The sequence below is a fragment of the Phyllobates terribilis genome, unplaced genomic scaffold (assembly GCF_046119375.1).
Source record: "Phyllobates terribilis strain yellow unplaced genomic scaffold, ASM4611937v1 Scaffold_2__4_contigs__length_985480577, whole genome shotgun sequence".
NCBI lineage: Eukaryota > Metazoa > Chordata > Amphibia > Anura > Dendrobatidae > Phyllobates > Phyllobates terribilis.
The window spans coordinates 928055954-928082515 of NW_027362762.1; the positions used below are offsets into that span (position 1 = coordinate 928055954).

Genomic DNA, 26562 nt, shown 5'->3' on the forward strand with positions numbered 1-26562 from the left:
CTTGTGCAAATGAAAATAAGGATGATCCCTCTACACTGTGACGTCCCTTCAGATATTTGTAGACAGCGATTAGGTCTCCTCTTTGCCTTCTTTTTTTGCAAACTAAACATTCCCAGGTTCTTTAACTTTTACTCTTAGGACATAGTTTGCAGTCTGCTCACCATCTTGGTAGCTCTTCTTTGATCTTGCTCCAGTTTTTCAATGTCTTTTTTTAAAATGTGATGCCCAGAACTGGACACAGTATTCCAGATGAGGTCTGACCAAAGAGGAGTAGATAGGGATAATTACTTAACGTGATCTAGACTCTGTGCTTCTGTTAATACATCCCAGAACCATGTTTGCCTTTTTTGCTGCTGCATCACACTGTTGACTCATGTGCAGTCTGTGATCTATTAGTATACACAAGTCTTTTTCACACGTGCTGTTGCTTAGTTCTATTCCTCCCATTCTGTAGATGTAATTTTTGTATTTGTTTTGTCGATCTGTAGAAGTGATGATTGCACTATCCAGATGTCGGAGACCCATTGAAGCAGGGTATATCGGATGACACGCCATGTTAGTCACTTGAGCGCCGTAGCCAATCACAGGCTTCACTGGTCCTGTGACATCTGGAAAGTGCAGCACTCATCATTTCCATAGCGGCCTGCTCTATGTCCACAGAGATGACGGAAGGGGAGTATGCCTCCATTTGTTGATTTGAAAATGCCCACGCCTGAAAAAGCTTTTAAGTTGTGGTGTAAGATGTAATGTATCCTGGCAGGTGCTTTACGTATAGATATGTCTGCAGGCAGCCTCCATGTATTTCCCTTCCTCACCCAATCTCTTTTCTGTGCAAACTGATCACTCAGATGATAGCTCCATTTACTGTCATGTTACAATTATATATATTTTTTCTTTGTTCAGTGAGTGCAGAGATTCTGACAAATGATTATTTTTCAGAATCTCTGCACTCACTGAAAAAAACAAAAAACGTCTTTTAAAGAAAAATGTCTCTTCCTCCATGTAACAGACAGTTTATTGTCTTCTCATATACTATACATTTGTAGAAAAGAGATAAAAGGGAACCTGACAGGAGATTCATGCTGCACAAAACCCGGACAGCATGAATCAGACGTCGGCTCCGTCATTGCAGCTGTGCAAATCAAATGCTGCGGTGCTCAATCCACAAGAAAAATAATCATGCTGCGGATTGCAAAATGAACAATGTGGGTCGGTTTCTGCAAGGAAGTTTTTATTGCAAATGGATAAGGTTTTGCCTCAATTTTTTTTTTTAAGCTTCTATGGAGGCTGCCATATTGAGGATCAACTGTTGCTATATGGACAATACGAAAAGTGTGTCAATACAGCCAGCTGTTTGCAGAGCCTACAGTAATCTGTGCGGAAGCAGGATAGGTTATCATCCGTATCAAAGTTCTGGACAGCCCCTTTAAAAGGAACATTACATGTAGAAAAATTTATTTTTATATACATACAGTTGTGCTCAAAAGTTTACATACCCCGGCAGAATTTTTGCTTTCTTAGCCTTGTTTTAGAAAATATGAATGATAACAAAAAAACTTTTTCTCCACTTATGGTTATTGGTTGGGTTAAGCCATTTATTGTCAAACTACTGTGTTTTCTCTTTTTAAATCTTCATGACAACCAAATACATCCAAATGACCCTGATCATTTTGGCAGTATGCTTTGGGTCATTGTCCATTTGGAAGACCCATTTCCGCCCAAGCTTTAACCTCCTGGCTGATGTCTTGAGATGTTGCTTCAGTATTGCCACATAAACTTCTTTTCTCATGATGCCATCTATTTTGTGAAGGTCACCAGTCCCTCCTGCAGAAAAACAACCCCACAACATGATTCTCCCACCCCCGTGTTTCACAGTTGGGATGGTGTTCTTAGGCTTCCAAGCTTCTCCCTTTTTCCTACAAATGTTACGATAGTCGTTATGCCCAAAAAGTTCAATTTTAGTTTCATCAGACCACAGGACAGGTCTCCAGAAATTAAGGTCTTTGTTCATGTGTGCATTTGCAAACATTAATCTGGCTTTTTTATGTTTCTTTTGGAGTAATGGCTTCTTACTGGCAGAGTGGCCTTTCAGCCCATGTTGATGCAGTACTCGTTTCACTGTGGATATTGACACAGTCTTACCAGCTGCCACCATCATCTTCACGAGCTTTTGTCCTTGGGTTGATATGCACATGTCAGACCAAAGCCCGTTCATCTCAGGGACACAGAAACCCGTCTCCTTCCTGAGCGGTATGATGGCTGGACATTCCCATCTTGTTTGTATAATTGTTTGAATAGATGAACGATGCACTTTCAGGTATCTTGAAATTGTACCCAAGGATGAGCCAGACTTGTGCAAGTCCACAATTGTCGTCCTGATATCTTGCTTGATTTCTTTAGACTTTCCCATGATGCTACTCAAAGAAGTAGTGTGTTTCAGGTGTGCATTAAAATACATCCATAGGTGTGTCTCTAATTAACTCAGATGTTGCCAAAAAATCAGAAGCTTCCAAACACATGACATCATCATATGGGCTGTGTGTGTGTGTGTGTGTGTGTGTGTGTGTGTGTGTGTGTGTGTGTGTGTATATACAGTTAGGTCCATATATATTTGGACAGAGACAACATTTTTCTAATTTTGGTTCTAGACATTACCACAATGAATTTTAAACAAAACAATTCAGATGCAGTTGAAGTTCAGACTTTCAGCTTTCATTTGAGGGTATCCACATTAAAATTGGATGAAGAGTTTAGGAGTTTCAGCTCCTTAACATGTGCCACCCTGTTTTAAAGGGACCAAAAGTAATTGGACAATTGACTCCAAAGCTATTTCATGGACAGGTGTGGACAATCCCTTCGTTATGTCATTCTCAATTAAGCAGATAAAAGGCCTGGAGTTGATTTGAGGTGTGGTGTTTGCATTTGTATGGTTTTTCTGTGAAGTAAACATGCGGTCAAAGGAGCTCTCCATGCAGGTGAAACAAGCCATCCTTAAGCTGCAAAAACAGAAAAAACCCATCCAAGAAATTGCTACTATATTAGGAGTGGCAAAATCTACAGTTTGGTACATCCTGAGAAAGAAAGAAAGCACTGGTGAACTCATCAATGCAAAAATACCTGGGCGCCCACGGAAGACAACAGTGGTGGATGATCGCAGAATAATCTCCATGGTGAAGAGAAACCCCTTCACAACAGCCAACCAAGTGAACAACACTCTCCAGGAGGTAGGCGTATCAATATCCAAATCTACCATAAAGAGAAGACTGCATGAAAGTAACTACAGAGGGTTCACTGCACGGTGCAAGCCACTCATAAGCATCAAGAATAAAAAGGCTACACTGGACTTTACTAAAAAACATCTAAAAAAGCCGGCACAGTTCTGGAAGACAGATGAAACCAAGATCAACTTCTACCAGAATGATGGAAAGAGAAAAGTATGGTGAAGGCGTGGTACAGCTCATGATCCAAAGCATACCACATCATCTGTAAAACATGGCGGAGGCAGTGTGATGGCTTGGGAAAGCATGGCTGCCAGTGGCACTGGGTCACTAGTGTTTATTGATGATGTGACACAGGACAGAAGCAGCCGAATGAATTCTGATGTATTCAGAGCAATACTGTGTGCTCAGATCCAGCCAAATGCAGCCCAACTGGTCGTCGTTTCATACTACAGATGGACAATGACCCAAAAAATAAAGCCAAAGCAACCCAGGAGTTTATTAAAGCAAGGAAGTGGAATATTCTTGAATGGCCAAGTCAGTCACCTGATCTCAACCCAATTCAGCATGCATTTCACTTGTTAAAGACTAAACTTCAGACAGAAAGGCCCACAAACAAACAGCAACTGAAAACCACCGCAGTGAAGGCCTGGCAGAGCATCAAAAAGGAGGAAACACAGCGTCTGGTGATGTCCATGAGTTCAAGACTTCAGGCAGTCATGGCCAACAAAGGGTTTTCAACCAAGTACTAGAAATGAACATTTTATTTACAATTATTTAATCTGTCCAATTACTTTTGATCCCTTTAAAAACAGGGTGGCACATGTTAAGGAGCTGAAACTCCTAAACCCTTCATCCAATTTTAATGTGGATACCCTCAAATGAAAGCTGAAAGTCTGAACTTCAACTGCATCTGAATTGTTTTGTTTAAAATTCATTGTGGTAATGTCTAGAACCAAAATTAGAAAAATGTTGTCTGTCCAAATATATATGGACCTAACTGTATATATGACACACACACATATATACACTTATACGTATAGATGTATGTGTATATATATGTGTGACACCCCAGGGGTCTGGTTGCCACAGTGATAGAGATATTACGTCTGAGAGCAGGTGGGAGGTCTCTTGGTCAGGAATCCTATGCATGCCACACCTCCTGCACAGTCCTGGGAGGGGAAGAACTTCCCCTATATAAAACTGGGGCTGAGGCAGGGTGAGTGAGTAGAGAAGAAGTAGAGACAGAGAAAAGAAGCAGATATAGGAACAGAACATCAGGAGCTCTGTGGGAGCAGTGTTACAAGGAGTCAGGGGCTGGCAGCTGCAGAGCTCGCCCTGACTGAGAAGATTTCTTACCGGACCCGGAGTCCGAGGCTGTGGGGACTAACTCCTACCCAGCAGCAGAATCCGTCAGGCAGGGGATTCCAGGTCCTCTGGCCAAGAAACCCGAAGGCACGGTCACACGCATGGGACCAGCACCGCCGTCGTGGAGCGGAAGCTACTAGAAGGCCCCGAGTCACCGGCCATACGGGTGAGCACCACACGGTACACTCAGGGACGTGGGCTACTTATACCCGCCTCTAGCAAGGTAGCCAGAAGAGTACAGTTAGTTTGGGAGGCCTACAACTCCGCCTGGCCAGGGGAGATCCCATCTGCTCAAGGACTGACCAGGCCCCAATCGCTAGCCAGTACTCCGGGAGGGTCTATCTTTGTCACCAGTAAAGACCCTGAACTACACCGTACCGTCTCCGAGTGGTTCCTGCTACCCCCATCATCCACGTCGGCTGCCCTGAGGCCATACCCCTCCCGTTTGGGGTTATACTATCACGCTGCACAATCCTACCACCGGCCTCAGCGGTCTGCCCTGCAGCAGCAGCTCCTTAGCTGTACTCAACGGGTGGCGTAGTCGTCCAACATCTACCGCTGATACATCGCCGCTCAGTTTGACTCCCTGGGCACGGACCGGGTCACCGCCACGAGACTACAACCCTCAAGAGATCCGGCTCCGGGTAAGCTCCCGCGTGCGCAACGCAGCGCGACACAGGCCCAGGGGCGCGTCAACTTTTGGCGTAGTCGGCAGGATTTCGTGCCCGCAACCACCGGGTACTGCGTGCCTGAAAAAGACTGTTCAAACTTACCTGTGGTGAAGATTCCCGCCATCCGGCGCCATCTTCAGCCTTCTTCCCGCCATCGGTGAAGATTCCCGCCATCCGGCGCCATTTTCAGCCTTCTTCCCGCCTTCCGTGGAGTTTTCCCGCCGTTGGACGCCATCTTGAAGACGTCGCGCGGGAAGAAGAGGGGCGTGGACTCCGAAAGCGCGCGAGAACTGAAGCCCCGCCTCACGTCCGGACGTCGCGTAAGGTCCTGGAAGGAGCCCAGCAGACGCCGATGTCACAGGAGCGCGACGGAAGGTCCTCAACCCTGACGATCTACTGCGGAGCCGCGGCCTACGGAAGAGGATCATCGCAAGGTAGGCCACGGTCCACTAGGGGGGAGGAGGATGTCGGATACGGAGGAGAGCTTCACTGCCTCAACCCCCGCCAGCGCCACCGCTGCTGCAGTCATGCCTTTCACCATGCCCTATATCCCGGGAGCGGCCTGGCTACCCCAGTACTCAGGGGAGTCACATACCCTGCATGACTTTAGAGAAAAGCTGGATAGCCTCTTCCAGGTGTACCCCCTCACAGAAGAGCAAAAAGTGAGCATCCTGGTGGCCCAATTAACTGGGGCAGCCCGAAGGGAGGTAAAGTCCTGGCCACCTGGGGGGAGGACTGTCGCAGGGATACTAACCCGGCTGAGGGACACCTTTGATACCCGCACTTTAGCCGAGATCAAGCTTAGATTCTACGGGTGCAAACAGCGAGCATACGAGAGTATAAGGGACTATGCCCTGAACCTACAAGAGGCCCTGAGAGCCATTAAGCAGACCGACCCTGACGGCGTGGGAGACGAGGACAGGCTGTTGACTGAACAATTTATAGAGGGTTTATATTGCAGTGCCCACCAAACCCAGTTGCGGGCAATGGCCTTACAGGACCCTCATCTGGGATTTGCACAGTTCAAGGACAGAGCCATCCGGGTGCTCCGAGAACCGGCACCAGGTGGCGTTGTGACCCACAGACGCCCCACTACCACTTACCACCAGGAGGCGGCACCCTTGTCGGCAGGGCCTGTGGGAGCTGATGCGCAGGCTTTGAACAATGACCCGGCTCCAGACCTGCACCATCAGGTCCAAGAGCTAGCTAAAAGCGTTGCTGCGCTAACCCGAACTGTGCAGTCTTTACAGGTTTCCACTCCAGGGAAGATCCAGCTGGCATCCGGACCGAAGGACATCCCGTGGCGTCGACCAAGGAGGACCCCACCGGCCAGAGGGAGACCCAGCGACCGATACAACGAGGACGGACGACCCATCTGCCGCCGCTGCAATCAACCCGGACATATGGCAAGGTACTGTCCTTTAAACTGGCACAACCTGGGGTAGAGGGCCAACCCCCAGGAAAAAGATCACCAGGCCCATCGAACTGGCGCGACAAATATGTGGGAGGACGTCCAGTCTTACCCGTGGTACTGGATGGCATTCCTATGAGTGCCCTACTGGACACCGGGTCACAGGTCACCACCATCCCGTACGTGCTCTTCAAGCAGTACTGGAATGACTCGGATATCACCCGCTACCCTGACGACGACTTGAGTATCATCGCCAGCAATGGTCAGCCCGTGCCACAGATTGGATTTAAAGAGGTGACCATTAAAATCGGTAGAGTCGAACTGGCAGCACAGGGACTGATCATTGTAGACATTGACAAACACGAGAGTCACCCAAAGATAACTCTAGGAACTAATGTAATTGAAAATTGTCTTGCAGAGGTGATTTTCCTTTTACAGCAGGTTGCCAAGAACGCCAGCTCCGGCGAGCAGCGAGTGCTCCAAAAAGAGATCCGGGCACTGATGCGACGGCAACAGGTGGAACTCTCCGGCGGTGAGATTGGTAGCGTGAGAATGTGTGACCCTTTCCCTATTGCCATGCCCCCAAAAAGTGAAATGATGATTTGGTGCCGGGCAGCTATTGGTCTGAGAGGTAGAGATTACCAGGCAATGGTAGAACCAGTTTACTCGGACAGTAGGCCCACCATCTTGACAGCACGGGGGGTGGTTAATGTACGCCATGGGAGGGTGCCCGTTCGCATAATCAATATCGGGTAGAGGGAAGTGTACCTGCCCCGGTATGCCACGCTAGCCAAATTATATACCATTAACCAAAATGCTATACAATCTGTGGAACCCTTGCCTCCATCTCACCCGGAGGAAGGTAACGGCTCTAAGAAAACAATGGAGGACTGGTGTCAGCAACTACATTTGGGTACTGACTCCACTCCCTGCTATATGCATAAATGCGGGGGCATTTATGCATATAGCATTTATGCATACTTTATCGAAGTGCCATAATTTAGCAAAGTGCCCTGGCAGTTAGAAAATGGCATTGCTAATATTCATCTTTCTTCTCTTCTTACAGGTATATATTTTTCACTGCTTGTGTGATCTGTCCTGAAAACTGCATTATATCTCCATGCAATGCTCTGCAGCCTATCAATTTCTGGTATATATTTTTCACTGCTTGTGTGATCTGTCCTGAAAACTGCATTATATCTCCATGCAATGCTCTGCAGCCTATCAATTTCTGGTATATATTTTTCACTGCTTGTGTGATCTGTCCTGAAAACTGCATTATATCTGCATGCAATGCTCTGCAGCCTATCAATTTCTGGTATATATTTTTCACTGCTTGTGTGATCTGTCCTGAAAACTGCATTATATCTCCATGCAATGCTCTGCAGCCTATCAATTTCTGGTATATATTTTTCACTGCTTGTGTGATCTGTCCTGAAAACTGCATTATATCTCCATGCAATGCTCTGCAGCCTATCAATTTCTGGTATATATTTTTCACTGCTTGTGTGATCTGTCCTGAAAACTGCATTATATCTCCATGCAATGCTCTGCAGCCTATCAATTTCTGGTATATATTTTTCACTGCTTGTGTGATCTGTCCTGAAAACTGCATTATATCTCCATGCAATGCTCTGCAGCCTATCAATTTCTGGTATATATTTTTCACTGCTTGTGTGATCTGTCCTGAAAACTGCATTATATCTCCATGCAATGCTCTGCAGCCTATCAATTTCTGGTATATATTTTTCACTGCTTGTGTGATCTGTCCTGAAAACTGCATTATATCTCCATGCAATGCTCTGCAGCCTATCAATTTCTGGTATATATTTTTCACTGCTTGTGTGATCTGTCCTGAAAACTGCATTATATCTCCATGCAATGCTCTGCAGCCTATCAATTTCTGGTATATATTTTTCACTGCTTGTGTGATCTGTCCTGAAAACTGCATTATATCTCCATGCAATGCTCTGCAGCCTATCAATTTCTGGTATATATTTTTCACTGCTTGTGTGATCTGTCCTGAAAACTGCATTATATCTCCATGCAATACTCTGCAGCCTATCAATTTCTGGTATATATTTTTTCACTCCTCTAGCTTTTTTATTCCATGATACTTAAAGGTCATCACACTTACTTTAAGAGTTTATGATCCATGCCGAGTTTACTAGTCTGTTTTTTTTTTTTTTTTTTTTTTTTTCTTTCCCTGCACTTTATGGTCTCCTGTTGTCTTTTAAGCTAGTGATTGATTGTTAATGAGTTAAATCTGTGCAGATCTAAGCAGATACGTCCCTATATATTGAGACTTAGTTAAGGGGAGGCATTTATGCGGGGGCATTTATGCATATAGCATTTATGCATACTTTATCGAAGTGCCATAATTTAGCAAAGTGCCCTGGCAGTTAGAAAATGGCAGTTGGACAGGGCAGGAGACAGGTAAGACATGCAAGACAATTAAACAAACTTGCTTCCAGGTCATATTTTTGGCAAACAGTATTCACCATTTGTATCTGTGCCATTTATACTCTGGTTGCTACAATCATCCACATTCACCGTTCTCCCACAAATGCGGCACACTTCATCCATATTAATCCCTCACTCCTCTCTTCTCCTATGTACAGTTGTCATGCTCTCTTCACAATGTTATACCACGCAGATCCATTCATTCCCACCATACAACGCAGGAAACGCTCTCACAAATCACTCAATCATCTGCTCACTCTCTGTATCTTCCTTCTATTAGTCGCAGGTGATATTTCTCCCAACCCAGGACCCTCCAGTAATAATAACACTAACTCTTTCCCTGTTACATTCAGAAACCCTGCTAATCTCATTAATATTCCCTGCATATCTTCTGTCTCATTCAACTGTGCCCTTTGGAATGCACGCTCAGCTTGTAATAAACTCTCTTACATCCATGACTTTTTCCTCTCTAATTCCCTCAACCTTCTGGCTCTCACTGAAACCTGGATCCAGCAGTCGGACACCACCGCCGCTGCAGCTCTCTCCTATGGTGGCCTACATTTCTCTCATACCCCGCGACCTGACAACAGATCAGGTGGAGGTGTTGGTCTGCTTCTTTCAACAAAATGTACTTTTCAGGTTATCCCCCCTGTACCCTCCCTTATCTTCCCGTCCTTTGAGGCCCACACAGTCAGACTCTACCGGCCCTTCTCCCTGCGAGTGGCGGTTGTCTATCGCCCCCCAGGTCCCCCCCGTCAATTCCTGGATCACTTTGCTGCCTGGCTTACAAATTTTCTATCCTGCGACATCCCCACGATAATCATGGGAGACTTTAACATCCCAATTGGCGATCCTCTTTCCCCATCTGCCACGCATCTTTTATCATTAACCTCCTCCTTCGGCCTTTCACAGCTTGCTAATTCTCCTACACATGAGGACGGGAACACATTGGACCTGATCTTCTCCCGGCTTTGCTCAGTACATGACTTTACTAACTCTCCCCTTCCACTCTCTGACCATAATCTTCTTTCATTCTCTGTCAAGAACTGTGACTCTACTCAAGACACTCCCACCGTCCACACTTATAGAAATTTACGCGCCATTAACACCCAGAAATTTATAAAAAGGTTGCAGTCATCATTGGCCCCAATCTCCTCCCTCTCATGTCCCGAATCTGCATTGAAGCATTATAACAAAATAATGCTATGCGCCCTGGATGAAGCCGCACCTCCTACACAAAGAACAATTCGGCATAGACGGCGACAACCCTGGCACACGCCTCAAACACGTCTTCTCCAGAGGTACTCCAGGTGCGCTGAACGGCTGTGGAGAAAATCAAATCTGCCCGAAGATTTCCTCCACTATAAATTTATGCTGAAAACATATAACTCTGCCCTTCACCTCTCCAAACAAACCTACTTTAACAACCTCATCATCTCACTTTCCAATAATCCTAAATGACTCTTTGACACGTTTCATTCTCTCCTCAATCAAACAGCACAGGCCCCGACCACCGACCTCAGCGCTGACGATCTGGCTAACTATTTCAAAGAAAAAATTGACCATATCCGACAGGAAATTTTCTCCCAATCCCCAAATGTTATGCATGCTCCCCCCCGCCACATTGTATCTTGCTCATTTTCTGACTTCAAACCAGTCACGGAAGATGAAGTGATCAGGCTCCTTGCATCTTCTCGCCCTACCACCTGCACCAGCGACCCTATTCCCTCACATCTCCTTCAGTCCCTTGCTCCAGCTGTCACCTCTCACCTAACTAAAATTTTCAACCTTTCCCTCTCATCTGGTATCTTTCCCTCTTCTTTTAAACACGCCAGCATACAACCATTACTTAAAAAACCATCCCTCGACCAGAACTGCACGGCCAACTACAGACCTGTTTCCAATCTTCCCTTTATCTCTAAACTCCTGGAACGCCTGGTCCACTCCCGTCTAATCCGCTATCTCTCAGACAACTCTCTTCTTGACCCTTTACAATCTGGTTTCCGCTCTTTACATTCTACTGAAACTGCCCTCACTAAAGTCTCTAATGATCTACTAACAGCTAAATCTAATGGTCACTACTCCCTGCTGATTCTCCTGGATCTCTCTGCAGCATTTGACACTGTGGATCACCAGCTCCTCCTCACTATGCTCCGCACTATTGGCCTCAAGGACACGGTTCTCTCCTGGTTCTCCTCTTATCTCTCTGACCGCTCCTTCTCTGTGTCTTTTGCCGGCTCCTCCTCCTCCCTACTTCCTCTTACTGTCGGGGTTCCTCAAGGATCAGTCCTAGGCCCCCTTCTTTTCTCCTTATACACCGCTCCTATTGGACAAACAATCAGTAGATTCGGTTTTCAGTACCATCTCTATGCTGATGACACCCAATTATACACCTCTGCTCCGGACATCACCCCTGCATTACTACAAAAGACCAGTGATTGTCTTTCTGCTGTGTCTAACATTATGTCCTCCCTTTACCTAAAACTGAATCTGTCAAAAACTGAACTACTCGTCTTTCCTCCCTCCATTAATCTACCTGTGCCCGATATTGCCATCTCCGTTTGTGGCTCAACCATTACTCCCCAGCTACAAGCCCGCTGTCTTGGGGTCATTTTTGATTCAGATCTTTCTTTCACTCCTCACATCAAATCACTCGCTCGTTCATGTCATCTACACCTCAAAAACATCTCAAGAATCAGGACTTTTCTCACCTTTGACTCGGCAAAAACTCTTACTGTCGCTCTTATTCATTCTCGTCTTGACTATTGCAACGCTCTACTAATCGGTCTCCCTCTTACTAAACTCTCCCCTCTCCAATCCGTCCTGAACGCAGCAGCCAGGATCATATTCCTCGCCAACCGCTACTCAGATGCCTCTTCCCTGTGCCAGTCATTGCATTGGTTGCCCATCCAATATAGAGTTCGTTTTAAACTTATCACGCTTACCCACAAAGCGCTCCATGCTTCAGTACCCCCCTACATCTCCTCCCTTGTCTCAGTCTACCACCCTACACGTGCCCTCCGTTCTGCAAATGACTTGAAACTAAAATCCTCCATAATCCGAACTTCCCACTCCCGTCTCCAAGATTTCTCGCGTGCTGCGCCAATTCTCTGGAATGCACTACCCAGGACAGTTCGATTAATTCCCAATACCCACAGTTTCAAGCGAACCCTAAAAACACATTTCTTTAGACTGGCGTATCACCTAAACACACTCTGTCCATCCCAGCTTTCCCCCATATTAAAATCTTCTTCAATTTCGGGTTCAAACCAACCATGCACATAAAAGCCTCTGTCAGGACTGCACACATACTGGCTGGCGACCAGTCCATGTATTATTATTTATCCTATTCAGTATATCAAGGCTGCATTATACAATATATGTACTTTTTACCTTTTGTGTCTCCCCCACTTCCTCATAGACTGTAAGCTCGCGAGCAGGGCCCTCACTCCGTTCGATATGAGATATGCTTATTCTGTATTGTCTGTATAAGTCCCCCCTAAAATTTGTAAAGTGCTGCGGAATATGTTGGCGCTATAAAAATAAACTATTATTATTATTATTATTATTACTCCCTCACACCAGAAACAGGGAGTCTATCGGGTGGTTCAAGAGTACGAGAGAGTGTTTAGTAAACACCCGTTAGACTTCGGGCGAGTCAAGGGGGTAGAACACCACATCCCCACGGGAGACCATCCTCCCATAAAAGAGAGGTATCGACCCGTACCCCCTGCACACTACCAACACGCCAAGGGGATGCTTAGAGACATGAAGGAGGCTGGGGTGATCAGGGATAGCTGTAGCCCCTGGGCAGCTCCACTAGTCTTAGTCAAAAAGAAAGACAACACCATGAGGATGTGTGTAGATTACCGGAAAATCAACAGTATCACACACAAGGATGCGTACCCCTTACCAAGGATAGAGGAGTCTTTGGCTGCTTTAAGATCTGCTAACTTCTTCTCTACCTTGGATCTCACTAGTGGGTACTGGCAGGTTCCTGTAGCAGAGGCGGACCGGGAGAAGACCGCATTCACCACCCCGATGGGACTTAGCGAGTTTACCTGTATGCCGTTCGGACTCTGCAACGCACCAGGAACCTTCCAACGATTAATGGAGTGCTGTCTGGGCCACAGAAACTTCGAGACGGTCCTGTTGTACCTGGACGATGTCATCGTATATTCTAAGACTTATGAGGACCACCTGAAACACCTGGCGGAAGTGTTCGAAGCTCTGGCAAGCTACGGCCTAAAGGTGAAACCCTCCAAGTGTCACCTCCTGAAACCAAAGGTGCAGTACCTGGGACACGTGGTGAGCGCTGACGGAGTGGCTCCCGACCCTGATAAGATCACCGCAATTAAGGAATGGCCAAGTCCCTCCAGTGTAAAGGAAGTGCGGCAGTTCCTCGGGTTGGTAGGCTACTACCGCAGGTTCATCCCCGGTTTCACCAAAAAGGCAGCTCCTATGCAGGACCTCCTGATAGGCCAGTCCCGGAAGGCCAAGAACCAGAAGCCGCCCTTCAGATGGGAGAAGTTGGAAGAAGAGTCCTTCCGCCAGCTGAAGATGGCCCTCACGGGGGATGAAATCCTGGCGTACCCGGATTACAGCCAGCCCTTTATCCTCTACACCGACGCAAGTAACATCGGGCTAGGAGCCGTGCTGTCCCAGATCCAGCAGGGGAAAGAGCGAGTAATCGCTTACGCCAGCCGAAAACTGCGACCCACCGAAAGAAACCCTGAGAATTACAGCTCATTTAAGCTAGAGTTCCTGGCAGTGGTGTGGGCAGTCACCGAACGCTTTAAGCACTACCTCGCTTCTTCCCGGTTCGTCGTGTACACGGATAACAACCCGTTGACACACCTGGACACGGCAAGACTCGGTGCCCTAGAGCAGAGATGGATGGCCCGCCTGTCCAACTACGAGTTCACCATCAAATACCGGGCAGGACGCTCCAATACCAACGCGGACGCCCTGTCCAGGATGCCAAACCTACCGGACGTAGGAGAAGATCCAGAGGGACTGGAAGAAGTCGAACTCCCCGCGTTTCACCGTCATGGGACTATCCAGTATTCCCATCGGGTAAGGAGTAAGCAAGGCGCTACGCTTAACCCCTTACCTCACTACAACTGGGCGGAAACGCAAGACAGTGACCCTGCTGTCCGGCTGGTGAAGGAGATGCTGACTCAGCCAGAGGCTCGCCTTGACCCAGACGCTCCGGAGGAAGCCAAGCAACTGTGGGCAGAAAAGAGTAGACTGTTCCTTTACAAGGGGAAGTTGTGCCGCAGGATGGTTAACTCCCGGACGCATGAACTAATCTGGCAAGTAGTGGTGCCACGACGAGACGCAGCCATGGTGATGGAGGCATACCACGATGGAGCTGGGCATTTCGGATGGAAGAAGCTGGAGTTCCTGCTGCGCGGGCGGTTCCATTGGGTGGGCATGAGGGGAACCATCGAGAGGTGGTGCAGAGACTGTGGCCCGTGCAACCTGAGGAGGAAGGACCGTGCCAGCCAGAAGACTCCCCTGCAGTCCATCGTCACCCGGCAGCCGTTGGAACTGGTAGCCTTGGATCATGTAAAACTGACCCCAAGCAGAAGTGGCTACGTCTACGCGTTAACCATCGTGGATCATTACTCCCGGTTCTTGGTTGTCGTCCCCGTCAAGGACTTAACGGCTCAAACAGCAGCTAGAGCCTTCCAGCAGCACTTCTGCCGTCCACACGGGTACCCGGACCAAGTGCTGACGGACCAGGGACCTGCCTTTGAAGCGGAGGTCTTCCAGGAATTCTGCAATCTGTATGGCTGCCGGAAGATAAGGACGACACCCTATCATCCGCAAACTAATGGACTTTGTGAGAAAATGAACCAGGTGGTAATGGATCTTCTGAAAACGTTGCCCCTGGAAGAACGCAGTCTGTGGCCTGAGAAGCTGCCCGATCTGGTGGACCTATACAACCACATCCCGGTAGGTTCCACCAACTGTACCCCGGCTTACCTAATGAGGGCGAGACCTGGTAAGTTACCTGTTGACCTGGAAATGGGAGTCCTGACACCCGAGGACACTTCACCAGAAGCAGACTGGGACACAGAGAGGCAGCAGCAGTACCGGAGAGTACAGGAGAGTGTGGAGCGAAGTCTCTGTCAGGCTAGGGAAAGACAAGAGAAAACTTACAACCAGTATGCTCCCGCTGTTCCCCTGGTGCCCGGAGAGCAGGTCTTGAAGAGGAAAAGACGGCTCCACAAGTTGGACGACCAGTGGGAGAAGGACCCGTACACCGTACTGCCCTCAAGCCACGAGAACCCGAAGGTCTGTACCATCAGTAAAGACGGAGGGGAGACCACAGCCATTGTATCCCGGGATCACCTGAAGAAGTGTCCTGAACAGCTACGGAACCCTGAAGAGGAACAAGAAGACCATCGACCCGTAGAGGAAAGGGAAGATATGGTTAGTACTGTGCTCGGAGACTTCCCTCGGTCTTGGACTCAAGTCAATGGTGCAGTTGTGGTACCCGTACTCACCTTCCTCCAACCAGCATCCCAAGCACCTACGGAGCAACAGGTAGAGCTGGAAGAACAGCCGGTCCAGGAGGCAGAAGACCCCACACCAGCAGACCAGGAGGATCAACCCTCTGCTTGCAGTGAGCCTGCCATATCCCTAGTGAGCCAAAGGGCCCGTAGACCGCTGCCCAGTTTACCCTTAACAGCTCCTACACGCTGTAGTTCAGGGCCAGACAGTCAGCTCCGTAGGTCCACTAGGGCCACTAGAGGCCAGTTACCCGCACGTTGGAGGATTTGAAGTGTATAAATTGTTTTATTTGTGGTTACCTGTTTTTCTTGTTGCTTGTGTATAATTATGTGTTTCTAGTTGTTTATAGGAGTCTTTGGTGGATTTACCGGGAATCCTGTGTACATAGTTGGAGCGTAACCCAGGACGGACTAAAGACAGTTAAGGACTCGGGGCAGGACAGACCCCTACCTGGTTACGTCTCCCTGTTTTGGTGAAATGGACACCTTGCTTTCTTCAAAGACTGCACCCGGTTACGGACATGCCGTGACCACCTTTATGTGTTTCTTTATTGTATTGTTATTGTTATATCTTGTTATGTTTTTCTAAAATATGTTTAGTCCCGGAGTACTAAATTTCACTAGGGGGGAATGTGACACCCCAGGGGTCTGGTTGCCACAGTGATAGAGATATTACGTCTGAGAGCAGGTGGGAGGTCTCTTGGTCAGGAATCCTATGCATGCCACACCTCCTGCACAGTCCTGGGAGGGGAAGAACTTCCCCTATATAAAACTGGGGCTGAGGCAGGGTGAGTGAGTAGAGAAGAAGTAGAGACAGAGAAAAGAAGCAGATATAGGAACAGAACATCAGGAGCTCTGTGGGAGCAGTGTTACAAGGAGTCAGGGGCTGGCAGCTGCAGAGCTCGCCCTGACTGAGAAAATTTCTTACCGGACCCGGAGTCCGAGGCTGTGGGGACTAACTCCTACCCAGCAGCAGAATCCGTCAGGCAGGGGATTCCAGGTCCTCTGGCCAAGAAACCCGAAGGCACGGTCACACGCATGGGACCAGCACCGCCATCGTGGAGCGGAAGCTACTAGAAGGCCCCGAGTCACCGGCCATACGGGTGAGCACCACACGGTACACTCAGGGACGTGGGCTACTTATACCCGCCTCTAGCAAGGTAGCCAGAAGAGTACAGTTAGTTTGGGAGGCCTACAACTCCGCCTGGCCAGGGGAGATCCCATCTGCTCAAGGACTGACCAGGCCCCAATCGCTAGCCAGTACTCCGGGAGGGTCTATCTTTGTCACCAGTAAAGACCCTGAACTACACCGTACCGTCTCCGAGTGGTTCCTGCTACCCCCATCATCCACGTCGGCTGCCCTGAGGCCATACCCCTCCCGTTTGGGGTTATACTATCACGCTGCACAATCCTACCACCGGCCTCAGCGGTCTGCCCTGCAGCAGCAGCTCCTTAGCTGTACTCAACGGGTGGCGTAGTCGTCCAACATCTACCGCTGATACATCGCCGCTCAGTTTGACTCCCTGGGCACGGACCGGGTCACCGCCACGAGACTACAACCCTCAAGAGATCCGGCTCCGGGTAAGCTCCCGCGTGCGCAACGCAGCGCGACACAGGCCCAGGGGCGCGTCATATGCACATACAGTATATGCACAATAAATATTAAAGTAACAAAAAACATTTCAATTTGAGGCCCTAAATTCATCCCTGCAGGGAAATACTTCCCATAATGAAATAAAAAAAAAAAAAAAATTGTTCCCGATTTGTGATTACTTACATTCTAGCTCGGGCAGGGACAGTGATGTGGATTTTCATCTGTGGCTTCTGAGTTTGGGTTAAGATGCACCAAATGGTTTCTCCTGGCTGTGAAACTGTCAATAACATGAATGTCAGAATTAGGGACAGGAAAGAGATGGTTGATTTGTGTCCTCTCCCAATGTCAGATTTAGAAAATCCATTTTAGAATACCCTATTCAGGACCGCAGCAGAGAATCAGGAGGCTCCCATTCACATTAGGTAGTAGGCAGATATTTTCATAAACGGCAAGTTTTTTATAGAAAGTTTTATTCCAGACGTTTTTGGTTCTATTCAATCTTTTGTTAATGTTTTGTCACTCTCGACACATTGTGTACTGTATATAATATCACTGTCCATTGCCACATGTCAGATATGATGCTTTATTGCTGAGGGTAAGGAGCCATAACCAAGTAAGACCATGGAACCAGTAGTGTGGACCGTGTGAAAGATAGATGTGACTTTAAAGACAGAAGCAGCTTATATAGAGGACTTCCAAAAAGCCAGATGGCCATCAGACTCCTATTTCTACAAGGCACTTGGGGGTTCCTTGCCTCGAGTGACAGGAGCCAGCGCCAGGTACCAAGAAGCCTCTTCCATCATCCAGCTTTAGTGTTGCCCGCCTCCTTTGCTGCAGCTTTCTAAATTATATGGTCAGCTTTAGTCTTACTAATAGAGGGCAAGAACTTGAAATATAGACCTAATACCCTTATAAAAGAGGTTGTCCGGCAATAGAATAAGTTGGCTGCTTTCTACCAAAAACAGCGCCATAGCCGTTCATGGGGCAGACACAACCGGTTTTAGAAGAAGGTATCCATTTTTTTTTCTAATCATGGGTAGCCCTGCCTTTTAAAGGGAATCTGTCACCTGTTTTTTGCTACCACATCTGAGAGCAGCAATAATGTAGGGGAAGAGACCCTGATTCCAGCGATGTCACTTACGGGGCTGCTTACTGTAGTTCTGATAAAATCCCTGTTTTATCTGCTGCTGATTTAGCAGCTCTCTGAATGCTGAGCCTTGTAGAACCCCGCCCACACCACTGATTGGCCGTATACCCTTGTGCATAGGCAGAAATCTACCAATCAGTGGTGGGGGCGTGGTTGGACTAGAGGGCAGCAGATTTACTAGTCCTCTACCTGCTGATTAAAACAGTGATTTAATCAAAACTACAGCAAGCAGCCCAGTAAGCGACACATCACTGGAATCATAATAACCTGGAAAAATAACCTGACTGCTACAAACAAGATAATGTTATAAAGCTGAATCTTCCTCAATGATCCAGTAAAATCGAACAGACGGCAATCTCCTCTCCAGTAACTGCTATTATTACAGATGACACTACCATCCGCCGGGCACCTGTGCCCCTGAAGTCTGTTCTAAAATAGTGCCAGGCTCAATCCATAATGAGCGCTAAATAAAGACCCTGATAGAAATGTGAACACCACGAGCAGCCTGACGGCACTAATGTCGTTTCCTTTGGCTTACCTCAAGCTGTTATATGGAATAATATCGATGCGGAAAGTAACTAAATGTAAGAAAAGGGTTATAAATATAGTAAATGGTGAATGGTTGGCATCGAAGCCAATGGGAAGGATTAAAGTCGAGAACTGGATGCCAACCAGGGAACAGAAATGTATAGAATGGGCCCTTATTTTTCCTAATTTTTCATGGAACAGTCACTTCTTTTAGCCCCCTCATGGATTTTGAAGCCTGAAGTGGTTAAAAGAAGCTCACGAGGCAGAACATAAGCAATTTTTGCGCTTTTTCAGGTGAGTTACGAAGCTTATCTGCCTGTAAAAGACATAGTGTGCACATAACTCTACCCCTTTATGACGTGTGCTAGAATAGTACGACACACGTCATATCCCCCCCCGCCAGAGCCCGCACCTTTCCGGGCATGTCGGTTGATCTATACAGCTGACATGTGCCCGCAAAAGCCACGGGTGGAATCGCGATCCACCCGCAGCTGTTAACTAGTTAAATTCCGTTGTCAATCTCTTAACAGCGGCATTTAACTCGCGCTTACCGGAAACGTGTCGTTGGCTCCACCCATCGGCGACCCAGTCACATGATCGCGAGTCGCCGATGGATTGGCAGGACAACCCGGGGTCTGCAGGAGACCCCTGTGGTTGTCACTGCCAGATTGCTATGAGCGCTGCCCACCGGTCGGCGCTCGTAGCAAGTGAGCAAATCTGCTACACACAGGCGATCTGATCATCACCTGTGTGTAGCAGAGGGGATCAAACAAGTGCAGCTTCTAGTCTCCCATAGAGACTATTGAAGCATGCAAAAAGTAAAAACAAAAAGTTTTTAAAAATACATATATATAAAAGCTTAAAATCACCCCCCTTTCGCACCATTCAAAATAAAACAATAAAGAAATTACACATACACCTATTTGGTATCAGAATCGCCCGATCTAGCAGTATAAAAAAATAATCCGATCGGTAAATGGAGTAGCGACAAAAAAATTCAAAACATCAGAATTAGTGATGAGCGAGCACTAAAATGCTCGGGTACTCGTTGCTCTGGTTGAGCAAATTGGAATACTCAGGTGCTTGACCCGAGCAACGAGCCCAATGTAAGTCTATGGGAAACTCGAGCATTTTTCCGGCGGCTCCCCCTTGCGCTCTGCAGAGGGCCTAAAATTTGCCCAAATCGATGGGAACAGTGCTCAAATGATATGGGAACAGCATGGGGAAGACCCCTGGAAGCATCTCTGACTCCCAGATCACTGCTGTCAACAACGTGGTCAGAGTATTACGCCACTTTTACGGACTCACGATAAAACATACAAAAACGAAACCAAAATGGATTTTCCTGGGATATATGTTAAGGAACATCCTTTCCAGGGTAATGACTTGTATAGAAGGCAAAATAAATAACCAAAACCAAAAATACTCCTCCACACCTTGGGCTATGTTCACACGTAGCGTTTTTGCACTTTTGAATTGCTTTCAACCAAGACAAATGCATTCACCGGGAAATGTAATTTTAACATTTTACAACCTTATCTGGCAATGTGCTGTATGACACATCATCAGACACATGCATACAGTACTGAAAAGACATGGGAACAGCATGGGGAAGACCTCTGGAAGCATCTCTGACTCCCAGGTCACTGCCTAAAAGTGTGCCCATCATAAGTGATCCTTGGCGCATGTGACGCGCCCCCCTGGGCCGTGTGGGGAACCCGGAACCGGGCCCTTTTTGTGGAATGCTGGGGGTTGTAGTCTCTGTGGCAGCGACCCGGTCCCGTGGCTCAGGGTGGTCAAACCAGTGGCAGTCTATTTATGGGGTTTTTATGGTTTAATGTCAGACTACGCCACCCGTGGATCGCGGTCAAGGTGTACCGCCGCTGCGAGGCAGACCGCTGAGGCTGGTGGTGTGTGCACAGCAGAGAATGGGATAACTCCCCACGGGAGGAGTATAGCCTCAGGGCAGGGAATGTGGATGATGGGAGTGATGGTGCACGGGCGTCCCAATACTAGTAGTGCTGACGCGGTGAGAAAGTACAGAGACAAGGTGTTGCAGTTCAGGTTCTTTACTCACAGTTCTCATCCAGGTCATTTGTGCACAGATAGGACCGCCCGAGCCGTGCTGCGTCCACCAGGCTGGGGGCTCGATCAACCCCCAGGCAATTCCGGTGTGTGGCACAGGACTCCCTTCTATCCTTTCGTCAGCCATGCCCCACCAGTGACACTACCTCTGTCCAGCTGCCTCGGGCCTTCTCCTGGGAGGACTGGATGTCCACTTCCCTGACCCTATGTGGTGTGCCTTTCTAGTAGGTGTAGTGAGGGGTCGCACCAGTAAATAGTCATGACCGCCGGTCCTTGGTTAAGGATTAGTCGCCTCCACCAACTTGGGATCTGGTACCCTGTTCTGCCAACCTGTCACCCGCAATCTCCTGGGTCCTTAGGGTTCCTTCTGCCTTCGTGTCTCTGGGCCTCTCTTGGTGTTCTGTTCCTTTCTGTTTCTGTTCCTTTCTGTTCCCTTCTTCTGGTTCTGGCCTTCACTCTAGGCCTGCCTCGTGGAGCTGGGCCCAGACTGAGCCACAGCTTCCTGTCAGCCCTCTCTGGCTGAGCTCCTTCTCTCACTCCTCCTGACTGAACTTCTCCCTCTGAACTGACTGACCCAGAACTAAGATGGTGCCCACCTCTTATACCTCCCTCTCTGTGTATGAGCCCAGGTGACTTGCAACCAATGGGCTCCTACCTATGCCCAGAAACCGTCCCCTCATGCTCCTACATCACTGGGTTTTCCTCCCCCTCCCCACTCCAGCCAGGGACATGTTCTGTCGTGCCTGCATTACTGTACTAATGGGACCACCGTTGAGCTGTCCCCCGGAAATGGGGTGTGTGTGATGCATGCAGCTAACTGAGTCCCGGTCCACACACCATCCTTACCCGGGAGTGGGATATCACACCTCTGGGTGAGGTGCAATACCTCTGTAGCGACCGAACCCTCGAGGCGCTGCACATGCGAAGATGCCTCCCACCATGCACCTGTTGTTGCAGACTTGCAACAATCACCATCCACGTCCTTGTCCCACTGCAGCGTTCAGTTGTCCCTACCCCATTCCTTGGAATGCAAGCGCAAGTATGCTGCCAGCCACCCACCCACCCACAGGCTTCAATACTATACTGTCAAATTTTTGACAGCTGCTTGCACTTGAAATGTGGCCTTTTAGGCTCGTGGAAGCGGAAGCTTTTCACAACCTCATGCCGGCGGTCCCCAGCCGCCACTATATTTCCCGGTATCGCCTCCGCCTTCCTCAAGCACGGGTCCCACAACATTACCCGTGCCCTCCCCAGTGCACTTACTGGGAAGGACCGCCTAACCACAAACACGTGGACAGATGAATGTGGCCAGTCCACAATTTTTTTTGCTGAGAGTTGTATTTAGCTCGGTGAAAGGACTGGCATAGAGGGAAACCCTATCTAGCCTGCGTGTCATTTCTCCCAGGAAGTCCTGTAATTGAGCTTGTTGCAGAAGCAATGGCAGCCCATCCAACATCAACTCGCACTTGTCGGTGGTGCTTTGACACACACACATCTTTCTTTGCGCATTTAATTTCTTGAATACAGAGTTGGACAATGGCCTGATCTGGAAAGCGTTTTGAGAAATAACTTGCATAAGCATGGCTGATCCACATTAAAAAAGCAGCCATAGAGTGTCCGGTAACCTTCCCCCACACTTTTCTTAGCCAGGGCTGCTTTTCGGCAGAGTTGGACGGGCTCACCAGAGAACCGGAGACTCCTCTGGCGGGCCCTGGCTTCTCCTTCAGGAGAGTTCATAGTGCTGAGATGAGGCCATGATGATGATAGAGGCCACCATCTGCTTAGTTTTCTGTTGCTTGAAATGCAAGTGCAAGTATGCTGCCAGCCACCCACCCACAGGCCGCAACACTAAACTGCCAAATTTCTGGGTAGCTCTTTGCACTTGAAATATGGCCTTTTAAGCTCGTGGAGGCGGAAGCTTTTCACAACCTCATGCCGGCGGCAGCCGGGTGTCAATACTCGGTCCCCAGCCGCCACTATATTTCCTGGTATCGCCTCCGCCTTCTAAAAGTACGGGTCCCACAGCATTACCCGTGCCCTCCCAGTGCACTTACTGGGAAGGACCGCCTAACCACAAACACGTGGACAGGTGAATGTGGCCAGGGACGGTATGGAGCCAGTCCACAACTTTTTTGGCTGACAGTTGTATTTAGCTCGGTGAAAGGACTGGCATAGAGGGAAACCGTATCTACCCTGCGTGTCATTTCTCCCAGGAAGTCCTCTAAAGCTGCTTGCACTTGAAATGTGGTCTGAACATTACTGCTGGTACATTTCTGTGGGAATTTGCTTGCCTCCTACCAGCCTGGAATATTTCCAGCAAACTATGGTACGACGCCATGGTATTAGCACTGCCCCCAGTACCAGTAGCGAAGCCATCCCCAATTTCCTTCTCAGGAATTTTATTTGGTAGACTGAGTGGCTGCCCAAATACATTTTCTCACAAAGGAGCTGAAGATAGAGTGGCAGTAGGTGCAAGTTTCTCCAGCCTGTTAGATATTAGAGGGTGAACGGCAGCACATTGGATCAGTGGTTAGCACTGAAGCCTTGCAGCGCTGGGATCCTGGGTTCAAATCCCAGCAAGGACAACATCTGCAAGGACTTTGTATGTTCTCCCCGTGTTTGCGTGTGTTTCCTCCTCAGTAAAAAAAGCAGCCATAGAGTGTCCAGGAACCTTCCCCCACACTTTTCTTAGCCAGGACTGCTTCTTGGCAGGGTTGAATGGTCCCACCAGAGAATCCTCTGGTGTGCCTTGGCTTCTACATCAGGAGAGTTCATAATAGCGCTAACTTTGCAGCTGCTATGGGGCTCTTGAGCGGGTGAGAAAGGTTAGCCCTCAGAATCAAATCCTCTGGTGGGCACAATGTTTTTCAATCTGAAACAGCTTCTCAGTGGGAGTTGTATTTCACCACAGCCATATTCTTTAGCTCGGTGAAAGGACTGGCATAGAGGGAAACCGTATCTACCCCGGCTGTCATTTCTCCGTCACAGGTTCCGCCCATTGTCACACACGACCATGCCTGGCTGTATGTTCAGCGGTGAGAGCCACAAATCAGGCTGCAGTGTTACAGCTTTCAACAACTCTGCTGCGCTGGGCGGTTTGTCAATTAAGCATTAAGCATGTTATCTTCAGCACAGCCTGTTGCCTCTTGGCCAAGGCAGTGCTGTCAGCTTGTGACTGATGTTGTCATTTCGGAGATGGAGGAGGAGGTGCATGAGCTGAGCAATGCGATTACATTGAGGTTAAATTGGTGACGCTGTTTTTTATACTAAAGAAAGATCCTATTGTTTAGTTTTTTTTACGTTATTTTTTAAGACAAATGGATTCACTGGGAAATGTCATTTTAACATTTTACAATCTTATCTGGCAATATGGTGTGTGACACATCATCAGACACATCCTTTTTTATTTATGATAGAGGGACTCTGAAAGTCATAAAGCCTATTTTTACAGGGACATCAGATGGCCCTTACTATTCTTAAAAGGCCAGCAGTCGGCCCTAGCTATTGTTGGACAGCCATCACCCGACTATGCTTTGTTGTTCCCATTATTAACAAGTGGGTCTCCTATACTGTTATTGCGTATCCAGTGACTGCAAGGGCTGCCAAAAATTTGGACGCAACTCAATACCCCTTTGAAGAGACATAGAGGAGGGTCTCAGTAAAAAAAATGTTCCCATTATAAAGAAGCGGGTCTCTTATAGTGGTAATGCGCATGCTGTGACTGCAAGGGCTGCCAAAATATGGGAAAAACCCCACTAAGAATTTAAAGACACATAGAGCAGGGCCACAGTAACAAGGTACAACATGTTCCTATTAGAAAGAAGAGGGTCTGCTATACAGTTACAGGGTATGCAGGGAGTCCAACGGCTGACCAATTTTAGGAAAAACTCCACTAAGAATTTAAAGACACACAGAGCAGGGCCACAGTAACGACAGATTCCCATTAGAAAGGAGAGAGTCTCCCATAGTGTTGGCCTATGCAGTGAATGCAAGGGCTGCCAAAAATTTGGAGGCACCTCAATGCCCCTTGGAAGAGACGTAGAGGAGGGCCTCCTAAAAAAAAATGTTCCCATTAGAAAGGAGCGGGCCTCCTATACTTGTAATGCCCATGCACTAAGTGTATGGGCTGACAAACATTTACCCCTGGGGGGTATACAGGAACATACTGTATAAAAAATTTTTTTACGGGCATCATAAACACCATTTAAAAAAATTATGTGGGTGTTGCATCACGGACCACGGTTACCCTGGTGATATGGTGGTGGAGGATGAGGAGAAGGAGGAGGACAAGACCAAATAGACAAAATCAGAAAGCGTATACCCATGTGTGGGTGTGAAAAGGTGCATGGGAATACACCTCCCGAGAAAAGACACTGGATTTGAGTTTGTTACGCTGCTATCATTCGGTGGTAACCGCACACATCACCCCCTATAGGCAACATTAAGGGGTATACTGGAGTCTAGACACGATTGAAATTAAAAATTTGATTTTTATTGAATCATGTTAAAAACAATCATTGCACACACTTAAAAAGTTAAGCAGGAACATTTTTTATTTTTTTTTTCAGCTGAACAGGATTGTACAAGTGGGACTCAAAACGGAGGCTAGTTTTCTTTAAAAAAAAATTTGGGTTTAAGGCATATATACATGGTAGTAGCAAACAGCCCAAATTAATTGTGGTCAGTGATCGTCACAAACAGCCTAAAAGACATAAAGTGCAAGTGCCATCTAAAGTGACTGTGTCAACAGCATGAGCTTGTTTGCCCAACCTATGCCATTTAAAGTGATTGTGCCAACCACATGAGCTTATTGCCCGACCTATCCCAGGGAGAGATGTCAAGTGCCAATGATCTACTACCCCTGTCTAGAAAACACCAAGCGGTATGCACACGCTGTTATTCTATTGGGTGGGGGTATTTTATAAGGAGCGGGTTAGGTTGGAGTGGTTAACGCCCCCTGGAAGAAGCGTGGCGAAACGGCGGCGTCGTGGTGCAGCATCAGGAGCTGTGGGTTACTTCCTCTTTCAGTTTGGCTGTAAGTAGTTGTACTTTACTTACTTTACCTACCCATTGGGGGTTTAGTGACCAGGCTTTGGGCTTATATCACTGTGGCTACCTACCATCAATACTATATTAGATTGGAATATCTATAACCCCTACAACTACTATGTACATGGACACTGACCTAGATTAAGGCTTTTGCACTACATGTTTTCTAGACAGGGGTAGTAGATCATTGCCACTTGACATCTCTCCCTGTGATAGGTCGGGCAATAAGCTCATGTGGTTGGCACAGTCACTTTAAATGGCATAGGTTGGGCAAACAAGCTCATGCTGTTGACACAGTCACTTTAGATGGCACTTGCACTTTGTCTTTTAGGCTGTTTGTGACGATCACTGACCACAATTAATTTGGGCTGTTTGCTACTATCATGTATATATGCCTTAAACCCAAAAAATTTTTTTAAGAAAACTAGCCTCCGTTTTGAGTCCCACTTGTACAATCCTGTTCAGCTGAAAAAAAATTTTTTTCCTGCTTAACTTTTTAAGTGTGTG

General features: G+C 47.7%; 1 protein-coding gene across 1 annotated transcript in view; it reads right to left on the reverse strand.

Moving 5' to 3' along the window:
* The window catches only part of MRAP (melanocortin 2 receptor accessory protein), a 38054-nt gene that overhangs the window by 3283 nt on the left and 8209 nt on the right, over window positions 1–26562 (reverse strand). Inside the window, exon 3 of the mRNA XM_073668312.1 lies at window positions 17430–17523. Coding sequence (XP_073524413.1) covers window positions 17433–17523 — 91 coding nt within the window. The 3' untranslated portion in view covers window positions 17430–17432. The remainder of the gene's footprint in view (window positions 1–17429; window positions 17524–26562) is intronic.